We start from the raw sequence: 25,505 nt of genomic DNA, 5'->3' as shown, positions 1-25,505 counted from the left end.
ATCATGAAACTTGGCATGGTGTCATGTCATGGCAATAACATGTTGTGGTAAAAAATTGGGCCGATTTGGAAGCTCGTGGTTCTAAGAGGGAAGGTGCCACCTTTGAGTGTGAAACGATATACGCTGCCCCCCCTTTGAGTTTGACAAAGGCAACATAGAACTACATTAGTGCCCTATTAAATTTTGGAATTATTCCGGGTTCGTTTGTCATTTTTTATACATTAATTGAGTTTCTGGTCATTAAATGTGCATAAGTCAAATTTGAACTACAAGCACATGTTCTCGTGCACCAAAGTTGGTTGAAAAATCACATTTGTGTCCTCGGGTGAATTTCTAGGTCCCATGCAAGAAATGAGAATCAAATTCAAACATCTGGGCATCGTGGCTCGGCCGAGAACATTGAGAAACTTGGTTTTAAAATTCTTGTAAATCCAAAACAAGTTTGAAAATCATGAAACTTGGCGTGGATGTCATGTCATGGTACTACCATGTTGTGGTAAAAAAATTGGCCGAATAGGAACAGATTTTGGTATAAGCTTCTTGCAAACCCAAGCTTCTCTCAAGAAGGCTCGTGGTTCCGAGAGGGAACGTGCCACCTTTGAGTGCGAAACGATATACGTTGTCCCCCTTGAGTTTATTTACAAATGCAACATAGAACTACATGAGTGCCCTCTTAAATTTTGGAATTATTCCGGCTTCGTTTGGCCTTATTTACACATTAATTGAGTTTTTGGTCACTTAATGTGCATAATTCAAATTTGAACTACAAGCACATGCTCCTGTGCACCAAAGTTGGTTGAAAAATCACATTTGTGTCCTCGGGTGAATTTCTAGGTCCCATGCAAAAAATGAGAATCAAATTCAAACATCTGGGCATCCTCGGTCGAGAACATTGAGAAACTTGGTTTTAAAATCATGAAACTTGGCATGGTGTCATGTGATGGTAGTACCATGCCGTGGTAAAAAAAATTGGCCGAATAGAAACAAATTTTGGTATAAGCTTCTTGCAAATCGGAGCTTCTCTCAAGAAGGCTCGTGGTTCTAGGAGGGAATTTGTCACCTTTGTGTGCATAATTCAAATTTGAAATACAAGCACATGTTCCAATGCACCAAAGTTGGTTGAAAAATCACATGTGTGTCCTCGGGTAAATTTCTAGGTTACATGCAAGAAATGGGAATGAAATTCAAAATTCTGGGCGTCGTGGCTGGGTTGGAAACATTGAGAAACTTAATTTTTTAATTCCTGTAAATCCAAAACATGCATGAAAATAATGAAACTTGGCTTGGTGCCATGACATGGCACCAACATGCTGTGGTAAATTTGCAGTCCGATTTGTGAAGGCGCACACATTAACAATCAACAAAGTCATTTTGGAACAAGTGCTGTCACGTTACAATCGTAAACACAAGTATTGTTGAAACCATGGACGTTCTACTTACTAGTACCATTTACGTGCCGTCACGCGTCCCCATTTTTTATTAGCTAGGAGGCGCCGTGCAGGGTAGCTATTTGAGTAGTACGAGAGGCGTGCGATCAGACCCCTGCGCGTGCTTATCGGGAGGAGAGCCCTTTGACCTCCATCTGTCATCCACCTCTCTCCCAAGGTCTCCATTAATGGCGCCCGAGCCTATGTTTAATGGCGTGGCTATGTCTCACTCAACTGAGATTTAAGAGAGAAAAAAGAAAATCTAAAAGCACGGATCTTGATGTAAGATCCGACGGACCTATATAGCATCTACTGCGACTTATAGCAAGACTGATGAATATATAAGGACGGTTAATTTTTTTTGATCAAAGAAGGGCTTGTCCCTTCTGATTTTCATTACTGAAAACCACCACAATTCACAAGAAGTTCAGCACAACTCCAGCCTAACATGAAGGACTAAAATCTACCAGATTGAAATCGCAACATCCCAAGAGGCCAACAAAGGACAAACATCCGCGCTAGAATCCAACATTACAACCGACGGCACAATCCACATCCTAAACCGATTATTACATCAAAAGAAACCAGGAAACTGAAGGAAGCCCATCAGCAACTAGAAGAACAACAACGCTAGGGTCGCCACAGCAAGAGTTCTCTTCATCCCAGCCTCGCAACATTGATCTTCCACAGAAAGATAAGGACGATTAATTGTCTTACATAATTAGAAAGATAATTAAAAAAAGCCACATGCGGCTACGCCCGAAATACACAAGGGCAAAAGAAGAAGGAAGAGAAGGATCTGGCTCGCTGATCTCTACTTTCTTGATGCGTTGCTGCTGGCCGCGGGAACTAGTCTCCGCGGCGAGCGGTGATGAGCTCTTTCGTGTCCTCAATACACTGCTTGAGAACATCCACGGATTCCTCCACCAGCCTTTGGCGCTCGTTGCGGAGCATGTCATTCTCGTCCATAAGTTTCTTGACGATGACGCCGGTCCTCTTCAACAAGGCACTGGTCTCCTCCTGCTGGTCTGCACTTCGGACGATCTTCTCCCTCAGCAGGTCGCGCTCGGCCCGGAGCCTCTCATTGCCCTCCCTTAGTGCGCCGATAGCCTGTTCAAACGAGGCTTTCATGTCGTCTTGCAACCTCGCAAAACGGGAGATCTGATCCATCTGGCCATGGATGATCGCATGCATGCGCCTGTAACAGTCGTCGCCTGCATGCGAGAAATTTTCCCAGGCCGGCGCGGCGTGGCGGGACATCTCTGCCGCATTCGTGGCACGACGGGACATCTCTGCTGCTTCCGCGGCGCGGCCAGACCAGTCTGCTGCATCGACGACGTGGCGGGACCTCCGTGCTGCTTCAGCGGCGTGGCGGGACCTCCGTGCTGCTACTTCCGCGTGGCGGGACCTCTGTGCTGCTACTTCCGCGTGGCGGGACATGTCAGCTGCTCTTGCAGCGAGGTGGGACATCTCTCGTGCTTCCGCTTCTATACTCGCCTCTCCCTGGTGGCAATCTCTCGACCCAAAACTCACGCTGGCCATGGCAGATGCAAGGGAAGGATGCTGAATGGCTTGTTTGTTTTTGTGGATGAGGAGTTAAGGAGGAATGCGCAGTCATCTTGGCATACTAGTATTTATAACCGAGTACTAATACGCTCCTAAGTGGGAAACCGTTTAGGTTGTGATCGGTGTGAACAGGTTTGCAATTCAATATAGCATGGAGTAATTTGGAATGTGACGAGACGCAAGCTCAAAATTTATTGACAGTTCAAGTTTCGAAGGGCGGCACTATTCCCGGATGGAGTACTTCTTTTTCTACTCTCTCCTTTCCGGTTTTATAGGGCTTATCTCAAAATTTTAGTTTTTCCATTTTATAAGGCTCAATTTGGTTGTTCCCCAACACATGTTCAGATTCCAAGGTGCATTAAATCATTGCATGCAAGTATTAAGAGAAAATTGACCAATGCATGTACTTTATGCATGCATGCATTGCAATTAATGCATTGATAAACATAAATTTTTATCGCCACCAAAACCCACCATTTCTTAAGCTAAAGTAGACCAAGGTAATCCCTATATTTGCATATTACTAAGATAAACAGAAGGCACTATAGAAACATTTAGGACGTGAGCTTGTCAATCTGAATGTGGAGGGACACAAGCTTAGCCCCGACCAGCAGCTTGGGCGGAACTATCAAGAAGGTCAGCTCCTGCACATCGACGTCGCCGGGATCCTTGCTGCTTGTCACCTCCATTTCCACCTTGACGGCGTCGGTCGTGCCTTTGGGCTCCCCCGATGGGCCGTTCGCCCACAGCTTGGCCACGTAGTGCGGCAGTGGGGACGCCCCCGCTCTGATGCAGACGACCGACACGACGATAGGCGTGCCAATGTCGAGCACACCGCCGACCAAGAAAAACGCGCGGCGGTCCTCCTCCGCGAACAGCAAGAGCCGTGGCTCCGACAGTGGCACTTGCAGCTGGAGCACCTTGCCGTACTGGATCCTGTGCACGGGCATGGGATGCGCGGTGCTGATGTGGTGGTAGAGCACCGGCGGCGGGCCTTCGTAGCCGCAGACGGGCACGGGGCATTTGCAGGGCGCGAGCGGACACACGCTCTGGTGATCGGCGAGCTTGTGGTAAGTGACGTAGAGCCCACAGCCTTCGTGCGGGCACTCCACCCTCACCGATGAACGGACGGAGTCCACCGCCGTGTTCCGCACGTCGAAGCCACCGTCGCGCTCGCACTTCTGGCACTGCCGCTGGTTCCTGGGGCGCTCGACGCGGCAGTCCGCGCAGGCCAGGTGCCCTCCCTTGCACTGCAGAAATCAATCGAACAACACATCAATCAAGAAACCTGCACCTTGCTCAATCAGCCGAACGGACGAGGTGTATTCGAACCTCATACACTAGAGGCGTCAAGCGGCGGAGGCACAAGGGGTAGTGGAGCACGGTGAGGTCCATCGAGACCTTAGAGAGCTCCATCGTCGGGTCCTGTTCGGTCTGCATGATCTCGCCCTCCTCGTGCACAACCATCTCTCGACTTGAGCCGGGGTATTACAAAGCTTTACCGTCACATATTTTATACTACTTCAAGGTGCATTAAATCAACACATGCAAGAATCAAAAGGAGAGTCACGACATGCATGCATGCGTTGTAATTAATGCATCGGTAAACGCAAATTATTGAAATATATCGAGTGCAGTGCTTTGATGTGTCGCGTCAACTCGTACATCAACAAGAAGTTTGATTATCCTCTCCCTCGCCGACTTAACTGCACCTGCCTTTGGCTGTATGACAGGTTGGTGAAAGTGCAACTATCCCTAGGTGGTTTTGGTAATTCATAACAACATATAGCTCATTGAGCTAATGCTATTCCAAGATGACTATTTCAGGAAATCTCAATGATTGGCATGGCATGGATGTGAAAGTCGAACCCTCAAAATGCTAAGGACAAAGGATTGGCTCAAGCTCAAAAGCTCAAGACTCTTCATTTTATATTTTAGTGATCCAAGATCACACTGAGTCTTTAGGAAAAGCCAATACTATCAAGGAGGGATGAGGTGTTGCTTAATGAGCCTTTTGCTTCATGTGCTGAGTGATATGCTCCAAAACCCTCAACTACTTTCCCACTTCCACAAATGACCTAAACCCTAAGCCAAACTCGGTCCTACCGATTCTTTCTATCCGGCGCCATCGAGTTTCACTTGTCATAAGCCACTGCCAAACCCTAGCAATTCGGTTCTACCGATAGGGATCTCGGTCTCACCGAGATGGGATTGCAAACTCTCTGTTTCCCTTTTGTAACTTTTCAGTCTCACCAAAAGAGCGAATCGGTCCCACCGAGATTGCAATTTAAACTCTTTGTTTCCCTTTTGTAACTTTTCGGTCTCACCGAAAGAGTAAATCGGTCCCACCGAGTTTGCCTGACCAACTCTCTGGTTAGCTTATTACCAAACTCGGTCTCACCGAGTTTGTGTAATCGGTCTCACCGAGATTACGTTATGCCCAAACCCTAACCATATCGGTCCTACCGAGTTGCATGTCAGTCCCACCGAAAATCTCTAACGGTCACTAGGTTTACCTTTTCGGTCAGACCGAGTTTTTTGATTCGGTCCCACCGAGATTGGAAAACTGTGTGTAACGGTTGGATTTTGTGTGGAGGCTATATATACCCCTCCACCTCCTCTTCATTCGCGGAGAGAGCCATCAGAACACATACACAATTCCAACTCATATGTTCTGAGAGAGAACCACCTACTCATGTGTTGAGACCAAGATATTCCATTCCTACCATATGAATCTTGATCTCTAGCCTTCCCCAAGTTGCTTTCCACTCAAATCTTATTTCCACAAAATCCAAATCCTATGAGAGAGATTTGAGTGTTGGGGAGACTTTCATTTGAAGCACAAGAGCAAGGAGTTCATCATCAACACACCATTTGTTACTTCTTGGAGAGTGGTGTCTCCTAGATTGGCTAGGTGTCACTTGGGAGCCTCCGACAAGATTGTGGAGTTGAACCAAGGAGTTTGTAAGGGCAAGGAGATCGCCTACTTCGTGAAGATCTACCGCTAGTGAGGCAAGTCCTTCGTGGGCGATGGCCATGGTGGGATAGACAAGGTTGCTACTTCGTGGACCCTTCGTGGGTGGAGCCCTCCGTGGACTCGCGCGACCGTTACCCTTCGTGGGTTGAAGTCTCCATCAACGTGGATGTAGGATAGCACCACCTATCCGAACCATGAGAAAAACATCCGTGTCTCCAATTGCGTTTGAATTCTCCAAACCCTTCCCTTTACATTCTTGCAAGTTGCATGCTTTACTTTCTGCTGCCAATATACTCTTTGCATGCTTGCTTGAATTGTGTGATGATTGCTTGACTTGTCCTATAATAGCTAAAATCTGCCAAGAACTAAAATTGGGAAAAGGTTAAGTTTTTATTTGGTCAAGTAGTCTAATCACCCCCCTCTAGACATACTTTCGATCCTTCAAGTGGTATCAGAGCTTTGGTCTCCATTTGCTTTGATCTCCATAGCTTTTGGTGGTCATAGCCTTGGTTTCACAACCTAGGAGAGTATGGTGTCTAGCGAGGGAAATTATCACCGTAGAGGTCCTTACTTTGATGGTACTAATTTTGCTAGTTGGAAGCATAAAATGAAAATGCATATTCTTGGACATAACCCCGCCGTTTGGGCTATTGTGTGTGTTGGTTTGCAAGGTGACTTCTTTGATGGGAAAGAACCAAACCGTGAAGCTACCGCGGATGAGTTGAAGATGTTTCAATACAATGCTCAAGCTTGTGATATTCTCTTCAACGGATTGTGCCCCGAAGAATTCAACAAAATCAGCCGTCTTGAGAATGCAAAGGAAATTTGGGACACTTTGATTGATATGCACGAAGGTACCGACTCCGTCAAGGAATCCAAGTTGGATGTGCTTCAAAGTCAACTTGACAAGTTCAAAATGAAGGATGGTGAAGGTGTCGCTGAAATGTACTCTAGGCTTGCTCTCATCACAAATGAGATTGCCGACTTAGGAAGTGAAGAGATGACCGACAGATTCATCATCAAGAAGATTCTAAGAGCCTTGGATGGAAAATATGATACCGTGTGCACATTGATCCAAATGATGCCCAATTACAAAGATCTCAAGCCAACGGAGGTGATTGGAAGAATTGTTGCTCATGAGATGTCACTTAAGGATAAAGAGGAACTTCACAACAAATCAAGTGGTGCCTACAAAGCCTCATGTGAAGCCTCTACATCATCAAGTCAGAAACAAAACTTCAATGAAGAATTGAGCTTAATGGTGAAGAACTTCAACAAGTTCTACAAGAGTAGAAGCAAAGATAGAAGCTTCAAGTCAAGGTCCTACAATGACAAAAGATCTTCTAGTCAAGAGCGAAACTGCTACAGTTGTGGAAGACCCGGACACTATTCCAATGAGTGTACGGCTCCCTACAAGAGAAGAGAAGATTCTCCAAAAAGAAGAAGCAAAGAATCACCACCAAGAGAGAGAAGGAGTAGAGATGATCGTTATGAACGAAGATACTCACGGAGAAGCAAGGATTCGGAAAGGAAGGAAAAATCATCAAGGAGCTACACAAAACGAAGACATCAAGCTCATGTTGGTGAATGGGTATCCGGCTCCGACTCCGACAGTCACTCCGAGAGAAGTTATCACTCCGACTCCGAAGATACTCAAGATGAAGGTGTTGCCGGTCTAGCACTTGTGTCAACCAACTCCTACGACATATTTGACTCACCAAATGAAGGAATTGGAAGATGCTTCATGGCCAAAGGTCCTAAGGTAACACACCCCGAGTATGTTGATTTCAATAGTGATGAAGATGACTTGTTAGGTGATGATTTGCTTGTTGACAACTCTAGTGATGAATACTATGATGAAACGTCAATTAATCATGCTAATCAAGATAAAACGAATGACAATGATAAGGAGAAGATTGAGGCTCTAACTAAAGAACTAAACACTCTTAAGTTAGCTCATGAAACTATCTTCGAAGATCATCGAGAACTTTTAAGAGCTCATGAGAAATTACGCTTTGAAAAGCTCAATCTTGAGCAAGAGCATGAGTTCTTAAAAGCAATCAATGATGATCTCCGCAAGAAAAGTTCTTCTTACATTGCCAATCGTTTACTCTTATCCACTTACATGCCTCAAGTCAAGTCTAGTAACAAGAACAAGAAAGATTCTACCTCTAGAAGTAACAATGATCATGCTAAATCCAATATTGTTGCTTCTAGTAGTTCTCTTGATTCCACTAATGATTCTCTTAGCCAAGTTACACCTGAGCAAGAAAATAGCTTATTGAAGGGAATTATAGAGAAAGGAGTGTACAAAAGCCTTGCCGGGAGTAAGCAATTCGAGGAAATTGTGCACAAGCAAGGAATGCACCGGAAGAATCAAGGTGTTGGTTTTGAACGAAAGTTCAATGCCAATGGAGTTGAGTGGGAAGAAGATCAATACCCCAAGACAAAGTTTGTTCCTCAACAAGAGAAGTATGATACTTCTTTCAAGGGGACACAAGCTCAAGATGATCTTCCACCACAAGACTACAAGCAAAAAGGCAAGGACAAGCTTCAAGAGGAAATTGATGCATTTGAAGAAGCTCCTAAGACCTTAGTCAAGTGGATTCCCAAGACTACTTCAAGTTCCACTTCATCAAGTACGACTACAACTCCAAGGATTCCCATCAAGATGGTGTGGATCCAAAAGAAGAAGAACTAGAGAGTTCTTGAGGGTGACTCCGCCAACATACTTCACTCTTATCATTTTGGCAAGAACAAGTGCAATCAACTTCCACATCTTGCACTAGTTCAAGGAGTCACAAACCCTCTTGTTGGTAAGACAAGGGACAAGGTAACCTAAAAGTTTTCATGGACATCATCTTGTGTGTGCATCACTCTGTGTCTATGGATATCCTTGTTTGTTCCTTGTGGGACTAACCCATGTAGGTATTGAAAGTGCAATTCACTCAAATGGATAGCTCCAAGTGATCTACATCAACATTGAGCATCCACATCTTCAACATCTACATGAAGTCATCCTCGACAAAACCCGAGGTTAGTTCATCCCTCTAAGGGGGGATATCACATCTAGGGGGAGCTTTACTCTAAGACTTGAGCTAAAGCAACTCTAAAGATGTGAACACAACAATGCTTTATGTAAAAGTGGTAACCCCACTTGAGCTTAAACGATGAGTATGACCTATGATCAAGTGTTCTCACTTGACTCCTAAGTCAATATACTCATATATAGATGACCTTGTCATCGCAAATTGCTTGATAGGTGCTAGAATTGGTTATGCATGCCTTGTCACATATTTCATTTGCCATCTTATTGTGTGAGCATGCTGGTTGCATATTTTACTCATTCGAGGACATCCACTTGTTGTTTTGATTGTTTGGTTTTATTTCCTTTTGCCAAGTGGATGGACAAGAATGCCTAAGAACCTCCTCTAGCTATCTATGCTTTTCTCGTCTCAAACTCTATTCATGCTACATCACAAAATTTGATCAAGTCAGATTCGAACCACTGTGTGAGGAGCGCTCGGAGTCCCCGATTCGTCATAGACTTAAACTCCCAAAACCTCTTTATGATTCTCGGTCTGACCGATACCCTACTTTCGGTCCTACCGAGATCATTAAGTTGATCTAGGTTTTCGATCTCGGTGCAACCGATTTGAACCATTCGGTCACACCGAGTTGCAACAACTGTATACAGTTTTGCATCTCGGCGCCACTGAGTTATTCCACTCGGTCACACCGACAGGGTCGGGCTATATATAGTCACATGCAAAAATTTGGAAATTTCTCCGAACCCCTTCGTTCGCGCGATAGCCTGCTCTGCCAACTTGGTCTCCGGATCGTCTCCTCGCCGCCAGCCACCTCTAGTCGCTGGTCTCCTTCACCGTCAACGGAAATTCAACCCCGCCGTTGCCGCCGTAGCGAGTCTCCGCCGAACTAGGGTATGGACTCGATCTTTGTGCTATTCCCCAATCCGATTCTTAGCACATTGTGATCGTCATGATTCTTGCCATGTTTTTTAAACTTCTATCCTGTCAATGAACTCGTAGATTAGGTTTAATTCGAAAATTTTAGGGTTAGGTTTCCGCCGAAACCATCTCGGACCCACCAAGTTGAAAAACTCGGTCCCACCGATTTGGCTTATGCCATTGCACAAGTGAGACTCAGTCTGACCGAGAATTACTTATCGGTGTGACCGATTTTGGAACTCTGTGAAATCCTAGCAGTCTTGGTGCCACCGAACTGTGACTCGGTCTGACCAAGTTCACTAGTTTCGGTGCCAAAACTGCTTCGGTATCACCGAGTTTAGAAATCGGTAGATCCAAGATGCTTTCAGTGGGAAACTAAAACTAAGTTTTTGAATTATTCTTTTGCAAAAATCTCTGCATTTTGTGATGCTTATCCACTCTATCTCATCTATAACCTATTCACAGGGTCAGCAGTCAGAGTTTGCATCATGTCAGACCAAAGTGATGGCCAGAACTTGTCAGAGCAGCAAGTGCAGATGAGTGAGGGCACTAGTCCCTCAAGTTCCTCAGATGATGGCAGCAGGAGCACCCCTAGCAATCTGCCTAAAGCTGCCACAAGACAGAGAAAGAAGAGAACCTCAGACTCAGAAGATGAGGATTATGTGGCAGAAGAGGAAGCAACTTCCAAGAGAGTTGAGCCAGCACAGGGCATAAAACCAGGGATGAAGATCAAAAGGCCAGCAGGCAGGCAGCCTATGTCAAAGGCCAGAGCTTCAACTGAGAAGCCCACTCCCATTGAGCCAGTTGCTGCTGAAGGCAAGAAGAGGAAAGAATGGGTGAAGAAAACTGTAGCCAGAGTGCTTGGCAAGGCTTCCATCATGGAAGATGAGGAGGAGGAAGAAGAGGTAGCTGCACCAGCACCTAAGGCACCCAAGCTGATGGGTGATGCCATAAGAACAGGGGCAGCTGCTTCCAAGGCCAAGCCAGCTCCAAAGCCAAAGCCAAAGAGGAACACAAGAAGCATCCCAGCTACTGAGAAGAACAAGGCCCCAATGCCTGAAGCTGCAGAAGAAGAAGAGAATGTTCTTAGAAAGCTCAAGCCCAAGATCCCAGACCACAACAATGCTCATCCTGTGGCTGAGGATATGAAACTCAGGAGAGATTCAGGGCTCCGGAAGTGGAGAGAAGCAGACCCGTATGCTTCAAGGAGAAGGACTGCAATTGACTACAGGTTTCACACCAAGGAGCAGCAAGACTTTTATGAGACAGTGCTGCTAGACAAGAAGCCAATTGTCTGTGATATGAGATGGGTTGATTGGCAATACATCAAGGACAACGAAGAGTACTACCCTGGAGTGCAGGACAGCTTCAAGGCATGTGGAGTAGAGGACTTTGTTGGGCAGAAGCTCACAAAGTGGAACGAGGAACTCATCATGCAGTTCTACTCCACAGCCCATTTCTATCCAGATGGCAGGATTGTATGGATGTTAGAGGGTACGAGGTACCAGTCTACAGTTGCTGAATGGGCTCAGCTGATTAATGCCCCAGAAGAGCATGACGATGACTTGGACATTTATGCCAAGAAGAAGATGGACCACAACTCAATGTCAAACATGTACAAGGAGATTCCAAATGAAGCACTTGATACGTTCAAGTTTGGCTCAGTACACTATCTTCTGTCAGGGCTGCCAACCATCTTCTGGATTCTTAGGCACACCCTATTTCCCAAGTCTGGAGATCACAAGATGATCAGGGGCCACGTGATCAACTTGCTTCATATCTTTGACGTGCCACAGAAATTCAAAGTCATGAGCCTTATGATTGAAACAATCAAGAGGACAGCAGCAGACCAGAAGAGGAGCTGTGGATATGCCCCACAGATTCAGGAGCTCATCAACTCTAAGATGGGCACGGGGATATACTTATTGGACAAGGAACACCTGCCCATCCGTCCAGACTTTGAAGATAATCAAGTGGTCATGACTGAGAATGAGCCATCATCTGCCCAAGCACAAGCCAAGAAGGAGAAGGCGAGGAAGGAGAAAGCTGCCAAGATGCCTACTCAAGAGGAGGCATCTGAATATTTCCTGAAAACCAAACAAGAGCAGCTTGGTTACTTGATTGCATCCACCCTGCGGATTGAGCAAGGACTAGCCACCCTAACTCAGAACCAGGCAAGCTTAGAGAGGATCATGGAACAAAAGTTCTATGACTTGGATGTCAAAGTGACAGAGATTCAGACTGCAGTGGAGCAGCTCCAGGATGACATGCAGGAGAGGAGAGGCAAGACTACAACTGATGCCTTCGACAGAGTGCCACGAGGTCCGAGGTCGTCTGCAGTGCCAGTTGCTGACCCTAGAGCCACCACGTCTGCACCAGCTACAGCCTCAGTTCCACCAGCTCCAGCGTCCACTTCAGCCTCGACTCCGACCACGTCTACAGAAGGCTTCGTCCTTGGAGTGCTTCGGACTCCACCACCACCTGAAGATCAAGCCTGAGTGTCGACTTAGCACTATGCATTTTCTAGGAACTTTTTGGTAACTTGTTGCCAAAGGGGGAGAAAATGTATAGATCATAGGCTTCGAGAGAGAGTGTTGCTTTTATTCTCTCTTGTTTTATTTGGTGGTTTTTCGAACTTTGTTTGCTTTTGTGTGAGATACTATGTCATTGCTCGTGAGACATTGATGATCATGTGTTTGATCATAAGCTACACTTAATGTTTGCTTAATATTATCATCTTATCTATCTTATGTGATCATTCACTATTCTTGGTGATGAGTGCATGTATTTCATTCTTATCATTTTAAGCGCTCCACCAAGATGTATGTGACATGGAAGAGTAACCCATGATTCTAATTCTTTGTGCATTTGCAGTCCAAAGCAAATTTTAAATATGCACAAATTTAGGGGGAGCTCTTACTTATCACATACTTCTCAAAGCGATGATATATTTCATGCTTATTATCATTTGTCGAAGCTTTGATCTATATGTTGTCATCAATTACCAAAAAGGGGGAGATTGAAAGTGCAACTATCCCTAGGTGGTTTTGGTAATTCATAACAACATATAGCTCATTGAGCTAATGCTATTACAAGATGACTATTTCAGGAAAGCTCAATGATTGGCATGGCATGGATGTGAAAGTGGAACCCTGAAAATGCTAAGGACAAAGGATTGGCTCAAGCTCAAAAGCTCAAGACTCTTCATTTTATATTTTAGTGATCCAAGATCACATTGAGTCTTTAGGAAAAGCCAATACTATCAAGGAGGGATGAGGTGTTGCTTAATGAGCCTTTTGCTTCATGTGCTTAGTGATATGCTCCAAAACCCTCAACTACTTTCCCACTTCCACAAATGACCTAAACCCTAAGACAAACTCGATCCTACCGATTCTTTCTATCCGGCGCCACCGAGTTTCACTTGTCATAAGCCACTGCCAATCCCTAGCAATTTGGTTCTACCGATAGGGATCTCGGTCTCACCGAGATGGGATTGCAAACTTTCTGTTTCCCTTCTGTAAATTTTCGGTCTCACCGAAAGAGCGAATCAGTCCCACCGAGATTGCAATTTAAACTCTTTGTTTCCCTTTTGTAACTTTTCAGTCTCATCGAAAGAGCAAATCGGTCCCACCGAGTTTGCCTAACCAACTCTCTGGTTAGCTTATTACCAAACTCGGTCTCACCGAGTTTGTGTAATCGGTCTCACCGAGATTACGTTATGCCCAAACCCTAACCATATCGGTCCTACCAAGTTGCATGTCAGTTCCACCGAAAATCTCTAACGGTCACTAGGTTTACCTTTTCGGTCCGACCGAGTTTGTTGATTCGGTCCCACCGAGATTGGAAAACTGTGTGTAACGGTTGGATTTTGTGTGGAGGCTATATATACCCCTCCACCTCCTCTTCATTCGTGGAGAGAGCCATCAGAACACATACACAATTCCAACTCATATGTTCTAAGAGAGAACCACCTACTCATGTGTTGAGACCAAGATATTCCATTCCTACCATATGAATCTTGATCTCTAGCCTTCCCCAAGTTGCTTTCCACTCAAATCTTCTTTCCACAAAATCCAAATCCTATGAGAGAGAGTTGAGTGTTGGGGAGACTATCATTTGAAGCACAAGAGCAAGGAGTTCATCATCAACACACCATTTGTTACTTCCTGGAGAGTGGTGTCTCCTAGATTGTCTAGGTGTCACTTGGGAGCCTCCGACAAGATTGTGGAGTTGAACCAAGGAGTTTGTAAGGGCAAGGAGATCGCCTACTTCGTGAAGATCTACCGCTAGTGAGGCAAGTCCTTCGTGGGCGATGGCCATGGTGGGATAGACAAGGTTGCTAATTCGTGGACCCTTTGTGGGTGGAGCCCTCCGTGGACTCGCGCGACCGTTACCCTTCGTGGGTTGAAGTCTCCATCAACGTGGATGTAGGATAGCACCACCTATCCGAACCACGGGAAAAACATCCGTTTCTCCAATTGCGTTTGAATTCTCCAAACCCTTCCCTTTACATTCTTGCAAGTTTCATGCTTTACTTTCCGCTACCAATATACTCTTTGCATGCTTGCTTGAATTGTGTGATGATTGCTTGACTTATCCTACAATAGCTAAAATCTGCCAAGAACTAAAATTGGGAAAAGGTTAAGTTTTTATTTGGTCAAGTAGTCTAATCACCCCCCCTCTAGACATACTTTCGATCCTTCAGTTGGCCACACACCTGTCGGGCCCACCTGTCATACACGCAAAGGCAGGAGCGTCCCTCCCTCGCCCATGAGCGTGGTGGCTGGCAAGATTAGGAGAAGCTTTCGCTACACGCTCTCCCTCCCGCACGCGGTGGACATGCAGCAGTTCAATCGGTGTCAGATGGCCAGAAGCGTACTGTAGTACTCCTCCAGTGCAGTAGTACTCCATCATTGTTCGACTTCCCGAAGAGGCGAAGAGCCAAGCGCAGCCCGGACGCTTGTGTGGCAGTTTCATGTGTAGAGTAGTCTAGGATAGCGTGTACCGTGCCTGTAAGCTTAAAATCGTTGGGGTCGGCTCCATGCTATGTGGCCGCCAGCATCCGGGTCGACGTGTCATGCACCAGATTAGAACGCGGAACGGAAGGGGGGCATCACCCCAGTCGGAGCGCGAGTAATTCATGACTATAGTGAGTGGTCATATCACAAGTCTTTCCAGCAGTAACGCGCTGTCAAATCACACATCCCCACTCGCTCACCCTCCTCGCCTCTCTGTCAAACTGCCTACCCGAAAACTGCAGCACGTACTGCCCGGGAAAGGCCCCGCCCTCAACTTTTAACTACACAAAAATAGTTCGAGCTTGTTTGTTCTATATAAATACAGTAAGTACTGTATGTTTATTCACCCGTGGGGTTGTTCAATGAATGGAGGGGCGGGGAGCACAAGTGAACAATACTGTAGTACTACTAGTAGTAGTAAGTAGGAGTCGTACAGTAGTGACCTTAAATAGAGAGTTTCTTTTCTTTAATGCCACATACACAAATTGAAACGCTTGTTGTGGAGAGAAAAAAGACAATCACTCCACTATATATGGACGCAGGGGCCTGAGCGCTTGCTTTACTAGGGTTGCTCTCTTCATTCTCTCATCCTCTCCAGATATAAACAAGACAGCGGTAGCGACATTTTCTCTCTGCTCACCGCTGGTCATAGATCCGGCCGGATCCCTTCGGCCGTTGTGTGTAGAGGACTAAAAGGTGCATCGTTCACGCGGTCATTACCGCCGAGGGAGGAAACCCACAGCTACCAGAGGGGCCCGATCCTCTGCCCGTGCCATTCTCTCTGACACAGCGCCGGCTCGTGAGGTCCTCCGACCCTTCTTCCTCCCTGCCGTATTGTCCGCATATCCGACCTGCCACCGCCGACATCCCGGCGACCCTCAGATATAAGTTCTTCGAAAGCGGCCTTGCTCTACTGCCCCAGCTCCCCACGTGTCTGCATGTGCATCTTTTTCTACTCCCATCAGCTTCTCCAAAGCCACCTAAATTTTTAGTATTATTAGAGGTAAAGCTACTTCATGCATTCGAATCTAGGGCTTTATTCAAACAACGAAGAAAGGGGGGAAAGTTGTAGCATGAATCTAGGACTTGATTCAAAGAGGAAATAATATGGTGAAAGTAGTAGAGACCGGATACCCAACCGGTCTCTTGGCTGAAAAGGGAAATAATGGGAAAACGCAGTACAAACTGGATAAGGAATAGATCTATTATTGGTTGAAAAAAGGATAGGAAGTGGCGGCTGGTGGACAAGTCAACAGAGTATGTCCAGGATTAGATTTGCTGCCATCACATAGTAAAAGGTCTCCAGGATTAGATTTGCTGCCATCACATAGTAAAAGGTCTCTAGGATTAGATTTGCTGCCCTCACATAGTAAAAGGTCTCAGGATTAGATTTGCTGCCCTCACATAGTAAATGGTCTCCAGGATTAGATTTGCTGCCCTCACGTAGTAAAAGGTCTCCAGGATTAGATTTGCTGCCCTCACATGTAAAAGGTCTCCAGGATTAGATCTGCTGCCCTCACATAGTACAAGGTCTCCAGGATTAGGTTTGCTGCCCTCACATAGCATGAACAAACTCGGCATCACCACTTTATGCCTCCTTGTAGGTACATTGTGCTGATGCGTCCACTGTCGCATGTCCTTATACCAACCTTTTGCTGTTGTTAATGTAAGGGCGCATGTAAAATGAAGTGATCACACTGTTACCTTAGGGACATGTCTAACCAGTGTTATTGTTAATCTAATGCCTCCAGTGATAAGATGCAATTAAACTGTGTTACAAATGGCACTCCTGCTGTTTTCCCCAGTATGAGAAGTAAGTTGCTCCTTTACGCTGCTGAGTGTCCTGGTGTCCCCACGGTCCCATGCCCTTAAACCAACTCTTTAGCTGCTGTTGATTTACTGTGTCTGGTGAACAAGCAATGCCACCATTAAAGTAATCCCATATTTGAGGAATCTCATTGTTGATCGTAATGCTTCTGGTAACATGAAGCATTGCTGACATTTTAAAATTTCTACTGTCCTTGCGTGATTGCCATGAACATAATTAAGATGCTTCTTTTCATTTTGTATATGTTTCTTATATTCTTACTGACCAGCAACTGTTTACTTTCTATCTTTTTGTGTAGATAGGGATATCCATTTCACCTTGTTGCTATTGTGACCTTTTGGTGAACTGCACAAAACACTTTTTTTTGGAATGAGTGTCTTGTGTAGTTCAATAAAATGTCACGTGGGCAACATCTCTCAATTTTAGTGGAACTGCACAAAGTGGTGATTGGACTTTCCAAAATCTCCGTCTAGTTCTGCTGGTAATCTCGTGCAACATTTTATTAGCCTTTGCAAGATGAGCCATCACTGTCACCACAATGGCACTTTATTTTAGTGGAACTGCACAAAAGGATAACAAAATTATAGTTGCACCTTACATGAGTCGGACAGCCAACCTTAATGTTCCTCAATTTTTGTGCAACTACTAAAGAAGAACCTGCCAACTCACGAGAGCAAGCACTTCTTGCTAGCTGAATGATGCAATCTTTGCTTCATTTCAGGTGAATTGCAGAAAAAGGTGCATGAATTGAATCATGGAAGTCCAGGCAGGCTTCATTCGAGTGGAGCTGCAGGTTGAGTAAAGGAGGCCACTATTAAAGTGAAATCATGCTCTCCTGGTTTGTGCTATGCAAACAAGAATACTCAACTACAGATGTTGTGATGGTCAAGAGCATTCGCCAAGTTCTTTGATTGTATGACATGGCTAGCGAAGATGGATTTAATCCTGATATTCACTTTATCAAAAGGCTCTAATGGGTTGGTTCTGAATCTTGCAAGCTGGGAATCAGTGAGATGTGTAGGCATCTTTGTTGTACTTATTATTTGAATCTTATTTGTTGGTTCTGAATCTTGCAAGCTGGGAATCAATAAGATGTGTAGGCATCTTTGTTGTACTTATTATTTGGATCTTATTTGTTGGTTCTGAATCTTGCAAGCTGGGAATCAATGAGATGTGTAGGCATCTTTGTTGTACTTATTATTTGGATCTTATTTGTTGGTTCTGAATCTTCCAAGCTGGGAAACATGGCATGATGATGCAGAGGACAACAACCATAACAAACAGTTCAAACTTTGTAGTATTATCTTTGTGAAAGTGCGACAAATGTGCTGATCGTGTGCGTCTTGAGAATAATAATTCTAATTGTTGTGCATGTTGATCCTGTGGCACTGATAGAACGAGCGAATGCATTGCTTGTTTTAAGTATAAATTTCTATTAGAGCTAATTAAATTTAAGTAAAGTCACCACTAACTCCTGTTATTATAGTACCAATATAGACCCGCTCGTGAACCGACGTGTGGCCGAGGGTGCATCTTCTGTCGGGCGTGCAGCAGATGAGGGAGGGGTAGTAACTGTTGTCGCCTGTACACACTCAGCTTACTGTTGAATCTAGTTCCCCAGGAGCTGAAAAACGAACTGCTGCCGCCGCCTACACACTCGTTCACTCGAAGAGACTCCAATGGCGACCCGAGGGGTGAGCCTGCTGGATATGGACTTCAGCAAGGGGTTCCCCTTTGAGTTCCCCGTTCAGTCCTATGGCTGCACCAAGTTGAATGTGATGTACACCAACGATATGGACTCGGTGAAGCTCTGCCTCGCCTCAGTCCTATGGCTGCACCAGGTTCTGGAGCATTCGCCCATTTCATCGGCAGTGCCGACTGCACCTTCGCTACGGTGGAGAGAAGGAAGAACGCGACGATTCAGCCATCTGGTGCAACAAGCTTGTCGACATCCAGAAGCAATACAAGATCATCAGCAACGGGCAGGAGAAGGACTCCGTGGTTGACCCCGCTGAGACCATCATCGACCCCTGATACGCCAACATGAAAGAAGACGACCTGAACACGTGGGAGGTACCTCTGAATCTAGCCTACATAACCTACGCGGCCAAGGATGCATACGCATGCTACGACATGTACAGGCAGATCTTGGACATGAGGGCATGTCTGCTTCCCGTAACCGACGAGTACACGGACAGCCGCAGCGTCATGATCAAGCGTGCCAGGAAGGTCTAGATGTTGCACTTTATCTGTTTATAAGCACCTTTATCATCTGAGTGTTTCATGCATTAGCCTATGTGTCGTAATTATCTGTTTTGTCCGAAATATTTCTTTTAAGAACCCATTAACCTGATTGCTATTTTTAGTGGCTATTTGCTTTTGTATGTAAACTAGTTCACTTGTCCGTAAAAAAACTAGTTCACTCGGCTGCCGTGCTTTGAATCTCCTTCCTCCCAACATATTCCCCTCCTCAGGTGGACCCAGCAGGTCTCTAAATTTTCTCCCACTTTCTTTTTTGATGTAAACTGAGTTTTCTCCCAGTACTTTCCCCTAGAACCAACTCAACTGCCCACGTCTAGCCTACAAAATAATAATACCCCACGTATTATTAACTCATCAAATTAAAATGATATTTTATTTCGTAAGCTAAAAGTTCTTACAAAATAATAATAATAATAATTGTTTATATATAACTTGGCAAGTTAACTCCAAGTGATTGCGTACATAAGCTTGCAAAGATTTTACTGACGTGCAATCATGTGTTTATGTTTTTATAACATTTCTCCGTCTAGCCCAACATGATATTTTCACGCAGCTCAGCAAGTCCGCGGATTTCAAGAAAAATGCAAATGGGATTTAAACGGGCTGCATAGATGCTACATCATTGTTTCACCCAGCCCACCAAATGGACTAAAAAAACATTCCCCCCGCTGATAGGTCGGACCCACCAGCTATATCTTCGCACACAAGGAAGTGCCTCCTTATTACACGCAAAATAACAATGTCCATCCAATGGCCGTAGTGCTTCTTCAACCTCTGGTCTTCTTGCTCCAGCCGCCCAAAGCAGTGCCGGTCATGCCGCATGCTCCTGCCTCCCGTGGCTGGCTGTGCTGCCGCGGAGGCCTCCCCGCCCCTACTATTCCCACCGCTGGCTAGGCCCTGCGGCGACGGCAGCCTCACACCGCAGCCGAACCAGTGAACCCTCGTACTCCTCTTTGCGCGGGCTTCCACTGCTGCGTCATCCCCTTCCTAGGCCTTGCCGTCGTCCACCGCCGTGGTGCTCTCCGCATGGCGTGGTTAACGTGGTCAAGGAACAACTTCCATCGGAAGAGTACTATACGTGGAGAGGCTGACAGCTGGGTCCACGACCACACCCCAGTTTTTTTTTGTGATTTGCCAAGCAAGTCGCTTTGTCAGGCTTGTTGGGCTGCAAATCTTTCAAGACGAGGAGAGCTTTCATTCGACTGGCCGAGAAAATGGCCCATTAGTAATGAGAAATGGGCTGTACATTTTTAAAACACATCAAACCAGCAATTAGTTTCAAATATCATTTTTTCATTTCAAGATTTTAAATTACATTAATTTTTATGCATGGAGAATTTGTTGGATTTTATATTGATATACATTTATTTTTAAAATCAGTTTGAATGTGAGTCAAAATTTCGGGATCAAAAACAGTTCGGACCACACCAAAATATGCAAAATTTCGTATAATTTTTTAACCGTGGCCACAATTTGGGCTGTAATGCTAACAAAAAGAACATGGGCTCCAAAAAACCCTTAAGAATTAGCAAATGGGATGAAAATTATTAGAAATAATGGCAGATGGGATGTATGATGTTCTCCACAGATTTGAGGCTTTCCTAAAAAAAGGTTGACGCACAAGCAGTGACTGTTGGATGTCCATCCAACGGCCGTCGTGCTTCTTCAATCTCTGCTCTTCCTGCTCCAGCCGCTCAAACAAGCGCCGGCGGGACTGCCTGCTCCCTCCTCCCCGCGGCCGGCTGTGCTGCCACGCAGGCCTCACTGCCCCACCGTACTCCCATCACTGGCCTAGCCATCCCTCTACTCACCCACACCTGTTGTTATTCTCCGGCGATAGCAGACGAAGTAGTAAACCCTCGTACTGTCGTACTCCCCTCCGCGTGGGAAACAAAAACAACGGCCGAGTCTTCCCTGCCTCCGGGTCGTTCCCTTCCTAGGCCTCGCCATGGTCCACCACCCTGGTGCTCTCGGCGTGGCGTGGTCAATGTGGTCAACAACCGACATGCATCTGAAGTGGACTGTACGTGGAGAGGCTGACAGCTGGGTCCACGGCCACATGCAAGGAAATGCCACCTTATAACGCGCAAAATAATGATTTCCTCCACCTGACATCTGGGACCCACCGAAACGGCCTCTGTATTTCACGAAAAAACGTTACCGCCGCTGACAGCTCGGACCCACTAGCTATATCTTCGCACGCAAGGAAGTGCCTCCTTATTACGCACAAAAAATGAATACCCCACTGCTAGCTGGGACCCAGTATAGTGGGCCTACTAAGTTGATGGGGATGAAGGGCTTTGTCAACTTAGTCAATATGCACGATTCTAGCTCCACTGACCGTACGATGTCCATCCAACGGTCGTAGTGCTTCTTCAACCTCTGGCCTTCTTGCTCCAGCCGCCCAAAGCAACGCCGGTCGTGCGGCCTGCTTCTGCCTCCCGTGGCCGGCTGTGCTGCCGTGGAGGCCTCACCGCCCCCATACTACTCCCACCGCTGGCCAGGCCATCCCTCCACTCCACTCACCCACACCCCCTGTTATTCTGCGGCGACGACAGCGCAGCCGAACCAGTGAACCCTCTTACTCCTCTCTGCGTCGGCATCCACTGTCGCATCTTCCCTGGCTCCGCGTCGTCCCCTTCCTAGGCCTCGCCGTCATCCACCGCCGTGGTGCTGTCGGCGCGGCGTGGTCAATGTGGTCAATGACCGGATTCCATCGGAAGAATACTGTACGTGGAGAGGCTGACAGCTAGGTCCACGGCAGCCGCAAGGAAGTGCCTCCTTATTACGCGGAAAATAATTATACCTCCACCTGACAGCAGGGACCCACCAGACGCCCACCAGTATATCGCGAAAAAAACGTTTGCCACTGACTGCTGGGACCTACCCAATGGGCCACCGTATTTCGCGAAAAAACGTTCCCCCTGCTGTCAGCTCGGACCCACCGGAAGTGCCTCCTTATTACGCAAAAAAATGAATACCCCCTGCTAGCTGGGACCCACCTTGGTGGGAGGCTAACTTGTGGGCCTACTAAGTTAACGGAGACGGAGGGCTTTGTCAACTTAGTCAATATGCACGATTCTAGCTCCAGTGACCGTACGATGTCCATCCAACGGCCGTAGTGCTTCTTCAACCTCTGGTCTTCTTGCTCCAGCCGCCCAAAGCAGCGCCGGTCGTGCCGCCTGCTCCTGCCTCCTGTGGCCGGCTGTGCTGCCGCGGAGGCCTCACCGCCCCCTACTATTCCCACCGCTGGCCAGGCCCTGCGATGATGGCAGCCTCACACCGCAGCCGAACGAGTGAACCCTCATACTCCTCTCCGCGTGGGCATCCACTGCCGCGTCTTCACCGGCTCCGCGTCGTCCCCTTCCTAGGCCTCGTTGTCGTCCACCGCCCTGGTGCTCTCGCGCGGAATGGTCAACGTGGTCAAGGAACGACTTCCATCGGACGTGGACTGTACATGGAGAGGCTGACAGCTGGGTCCATGGCGGCAGCAAGGAAGTGCCTCCTTATTATGTGGAAAATAATGATTCCTCCACCTAACAGCAGGGATCCACCGGACGGGCCACCGTATTTTGCGAAAAAAATGTTTCCCCCCTGACTGCTGGGACCCACTAGCTACACATTCACACGCAAGGAAGTGCCTGACAGTCAGGACCCACCTGGTCGAAGCATACGTAGCGTTGTCATTCTGGTCGCGAACGTGTACGTACATATATACCGGGTGATGTAGAGGCGCACACGTGTCGTAGTAGAGGCGGCCAGGGTGCAAGAAAGAAAATACGACCACGTATGTGTACATACGGGCGGGGTCTCGAACGCCTACTCGCGCATACGTACGGCGAGGGCTCGTGTACATAGCTAGGTCGGAACGGAGAAACAGCGTCGTCGTCGTGTTCATGGGTCGGAATGGAATGCGTGGTCGTGTTCATAGGGAGGGCTTGGACGGAAGAGGTGATGGAAACGAGGCCTAGCGTACCGCACAACGATGGAAACGGACCTCCTACGGTCGAAACGGGGGTCCTGTTGATCGGGAGGGGTGTGGCGTATCGCAAAACGGAGGAAACGGACCTCCTACGGTCGAAACGGGGGACCTGTTGATCGGGAGGGGTGTGGCGTACTGCAAAACGGAGGAAACGGACCTCCTACGGTCGAAACGGGGGTCCTGTTGATCGGGAGGGGTGTGGCGTACCGCAAAACGGAGGAAACGGACTTGTGTTGGAGCGCTACGGTCGAAACGGGGGTCCTGTTCATCGGGAGGGGTGTGGCGTACCGCAAGACGGGACTCCATGGGATACTGTTCATCTCCACCGTCGACCCCCTCCAGCCTCCATGAGCTACTGTTCATCCACCGTCGACCTCCTCCAGCCTCCACGGGCTCCTGTTTATCTAGCCTCCACCGCGCGCTACTCCACCGGCTACTGTTCAACCACCCCTCCACCGTGTACTGTTCATCTAGCCCTCCACACCACGGGGTCTTGTTCAACCACCCCTCCTCGGGCACCCCTCCATCGTCTACTGTTCATCCTACCCTCCACACCACGGGGTCCTGTTCATCCACCCCTCCACGGGCACCCCTCCACCGTCTACTGTTCATCCAGCCCTTCACCACACCACGGGGTCCTGTTCATCCAGAGGCAATGCCACCGCTCACTGTTCATCCAACCCCCCACGCAACGCTCACTGTTCATCCCATCGATCGGCTTCAGTTAGCAGTAGTAGCCAAGGAATCGCTCGATCGGGTTCAGTTAACAGCCATCGATCGATCGCTCGGGTTCAGTAACGCGTAGCCTGCAGTGCAATCGCTCGGGTTCAGTTAGAGCCCAACGCCTCGCTCGGGTTCAATTAGAGACAATGCCTCGCACACACGCGCGTACGTGTATGAGAGAAATGCGCATCGCTCGGCCCTCGACCTCCCACCGTAACCGGGAACTCCCCGAAATTTTCCTCCCCCTCGCTTCTACCACGGTTTTTTCCGCCATGGACGGCCCAAAGAATGTCATGCAGCTGCGTCTCAGGCCCGCCCAGGACGAAAAGCTCATTTTCTGTCATGATTTTTTGTCATAGAAGTAGGAGTCCACCACATCTATGATGATACCGGGTTTTGTCACAATTATCGTCATAGAAGTGTCATATGTATGACAGAATTTTTTTTCGTTTGGCCCAAAATGTCACGGATGTGTCTTTTTTTTGTAGTGCACTATTCTTGTTTCCACAACGACGTCCATTAGGGATTGGACTTGTGTCTGGAGCACAGATATATCACTCTGTCTAGCAGGAAGATTTTGTTCAGTAGGCGATTTGGACGAGGTTACCTTCACAACCAACCCAGAATTACGCAGGAAGGTGCTTTTTGCACTGTTAGTGGAGAGATACTGACGCACTGCAGCAAGAGGTGACATTGTGCTTGTGGTAGCCTCGTCACCTTCAGGTGGTTGTGGCTATTCAATCATTTGTTCCATAGCTTCCTGAAAGTTTGAACTTGTAGATTAGTGTACCAGATAAGTTACTAATGAGATAATAACAAACAAAGTAGGTCACACGTTTATACATCAATTATTTTGGTGAACTACTGTAATACATTAGCATGTATTGTAGTGCCAACTACATAATAAAATCACTTTCGGAACATATGTCCATGTAGCATGCCTACTGTATTGTCTATTTCCTCACATTCGTTGACATCTAAGGATAAAGAGACATGGTTTAAAGTAGGATGAACATAGTATGACATCATTCATATCATGGGCAAACATATATAAAACAAACAGGCTATTTTATCATTGTGTGCACACGTGAACATAACAACTAGATTACAGATCAGGACCAAAAGAATATCCTTCATCTCTTTTAAACCATGTATGGTGAAATGATACGTTAAGACAACTGTGTATAAAAGTGAACAAAGTAACTGACATTGGCTGCAAACCAAGTAGTTAAATGTACACAGCACAATACCAATCAGTTCAAAGGTAGGAGGAGTAAGGACTTACAACAGCGGCTTGAACTGGTGTGCTCATGCCCTTCATCTTGCTGGTGTGGCAATCCTTAAAGATTTGCACTGCATTCGGTTCAGGTTATTTTTGGTCCGCACATGCTTTCCTCTGTATTTGGAACAAGTCAATATAGATACGATAATACGACACAGGAAAAAGAAGGAAGTAGCAGCTATTTACAAGAGCCTCGTAGTGTGCAATATAGCGACGAGATCCTATTGTCTGTTGGAATTTCACTTTAGAACGGTTGGTCTTGTTCTTCAAACAGTTATCCTAGAAGAAGATACACTTGTAAGGCACATACATAAATACAAGTTCAATATGTGGTCTGATCAAACACATATGGCCTACCTGATACTTTGGATCAGACTAGTGTTTAACGAGGGCTGTCCAGTCTTCATCTGTAATATATTCCACTAGAGATGTTTGGGCGATTTCATTATTAGCCCTGCCTTCAAAGTGAGAT

The 25,505-nt window shown here is 46.7% G+C and overlaps 1 protein-coding gene across 1 annotated transcript in view; it reads right to left on the bottom strand.

Moving 5' to 3' along the window:
- Positions 1 to 3,547: 3,547 nt before the first annotated feature.
- LOC147975935 (putative E3 ubiquitin-protein ligase SINA-like 6) overlaps positions 3,548 to 25,505 on the bottom strand; it is a 43,473-nt gene continuing 21,515 nt past the window's right edge. Inside the window, exons 2-3 of the mRNA XM_087520656.1 lie at positions 4,326 to 4,467; positions 3,548 to 4,243 (exon numbers count right to left, since the gene is read on the bottom strand). Coding sequence (XP_087376782.1) covers positions 3,548 to 4,243; positions 4,326 to 4,467 — 838 coding nt within the window. The remainder of the gene's footprint in view (positions 4,244 to 4,325; positions 4,468 to 25,505) is intronic.

This window comes from Triticum urartu, chromosome 4A (genome assembly GCF_056163025.1).
Source record: "Triticum urartu cultivar PI428250 chromosome 4A, HENAU_Tu73, whole genome shotgun sequence".
NCBI lineage: Eukaryota > Viridiplantae > Streptophyta > Magnoliopsida > Poales > Poaceae > Triticum > Triticum urartu.
The sequence above is the reverse complement of the archived record's forward strand: the minus strand, read 5'-3'. Positions and strand labels throughout refer to the sequence as shown.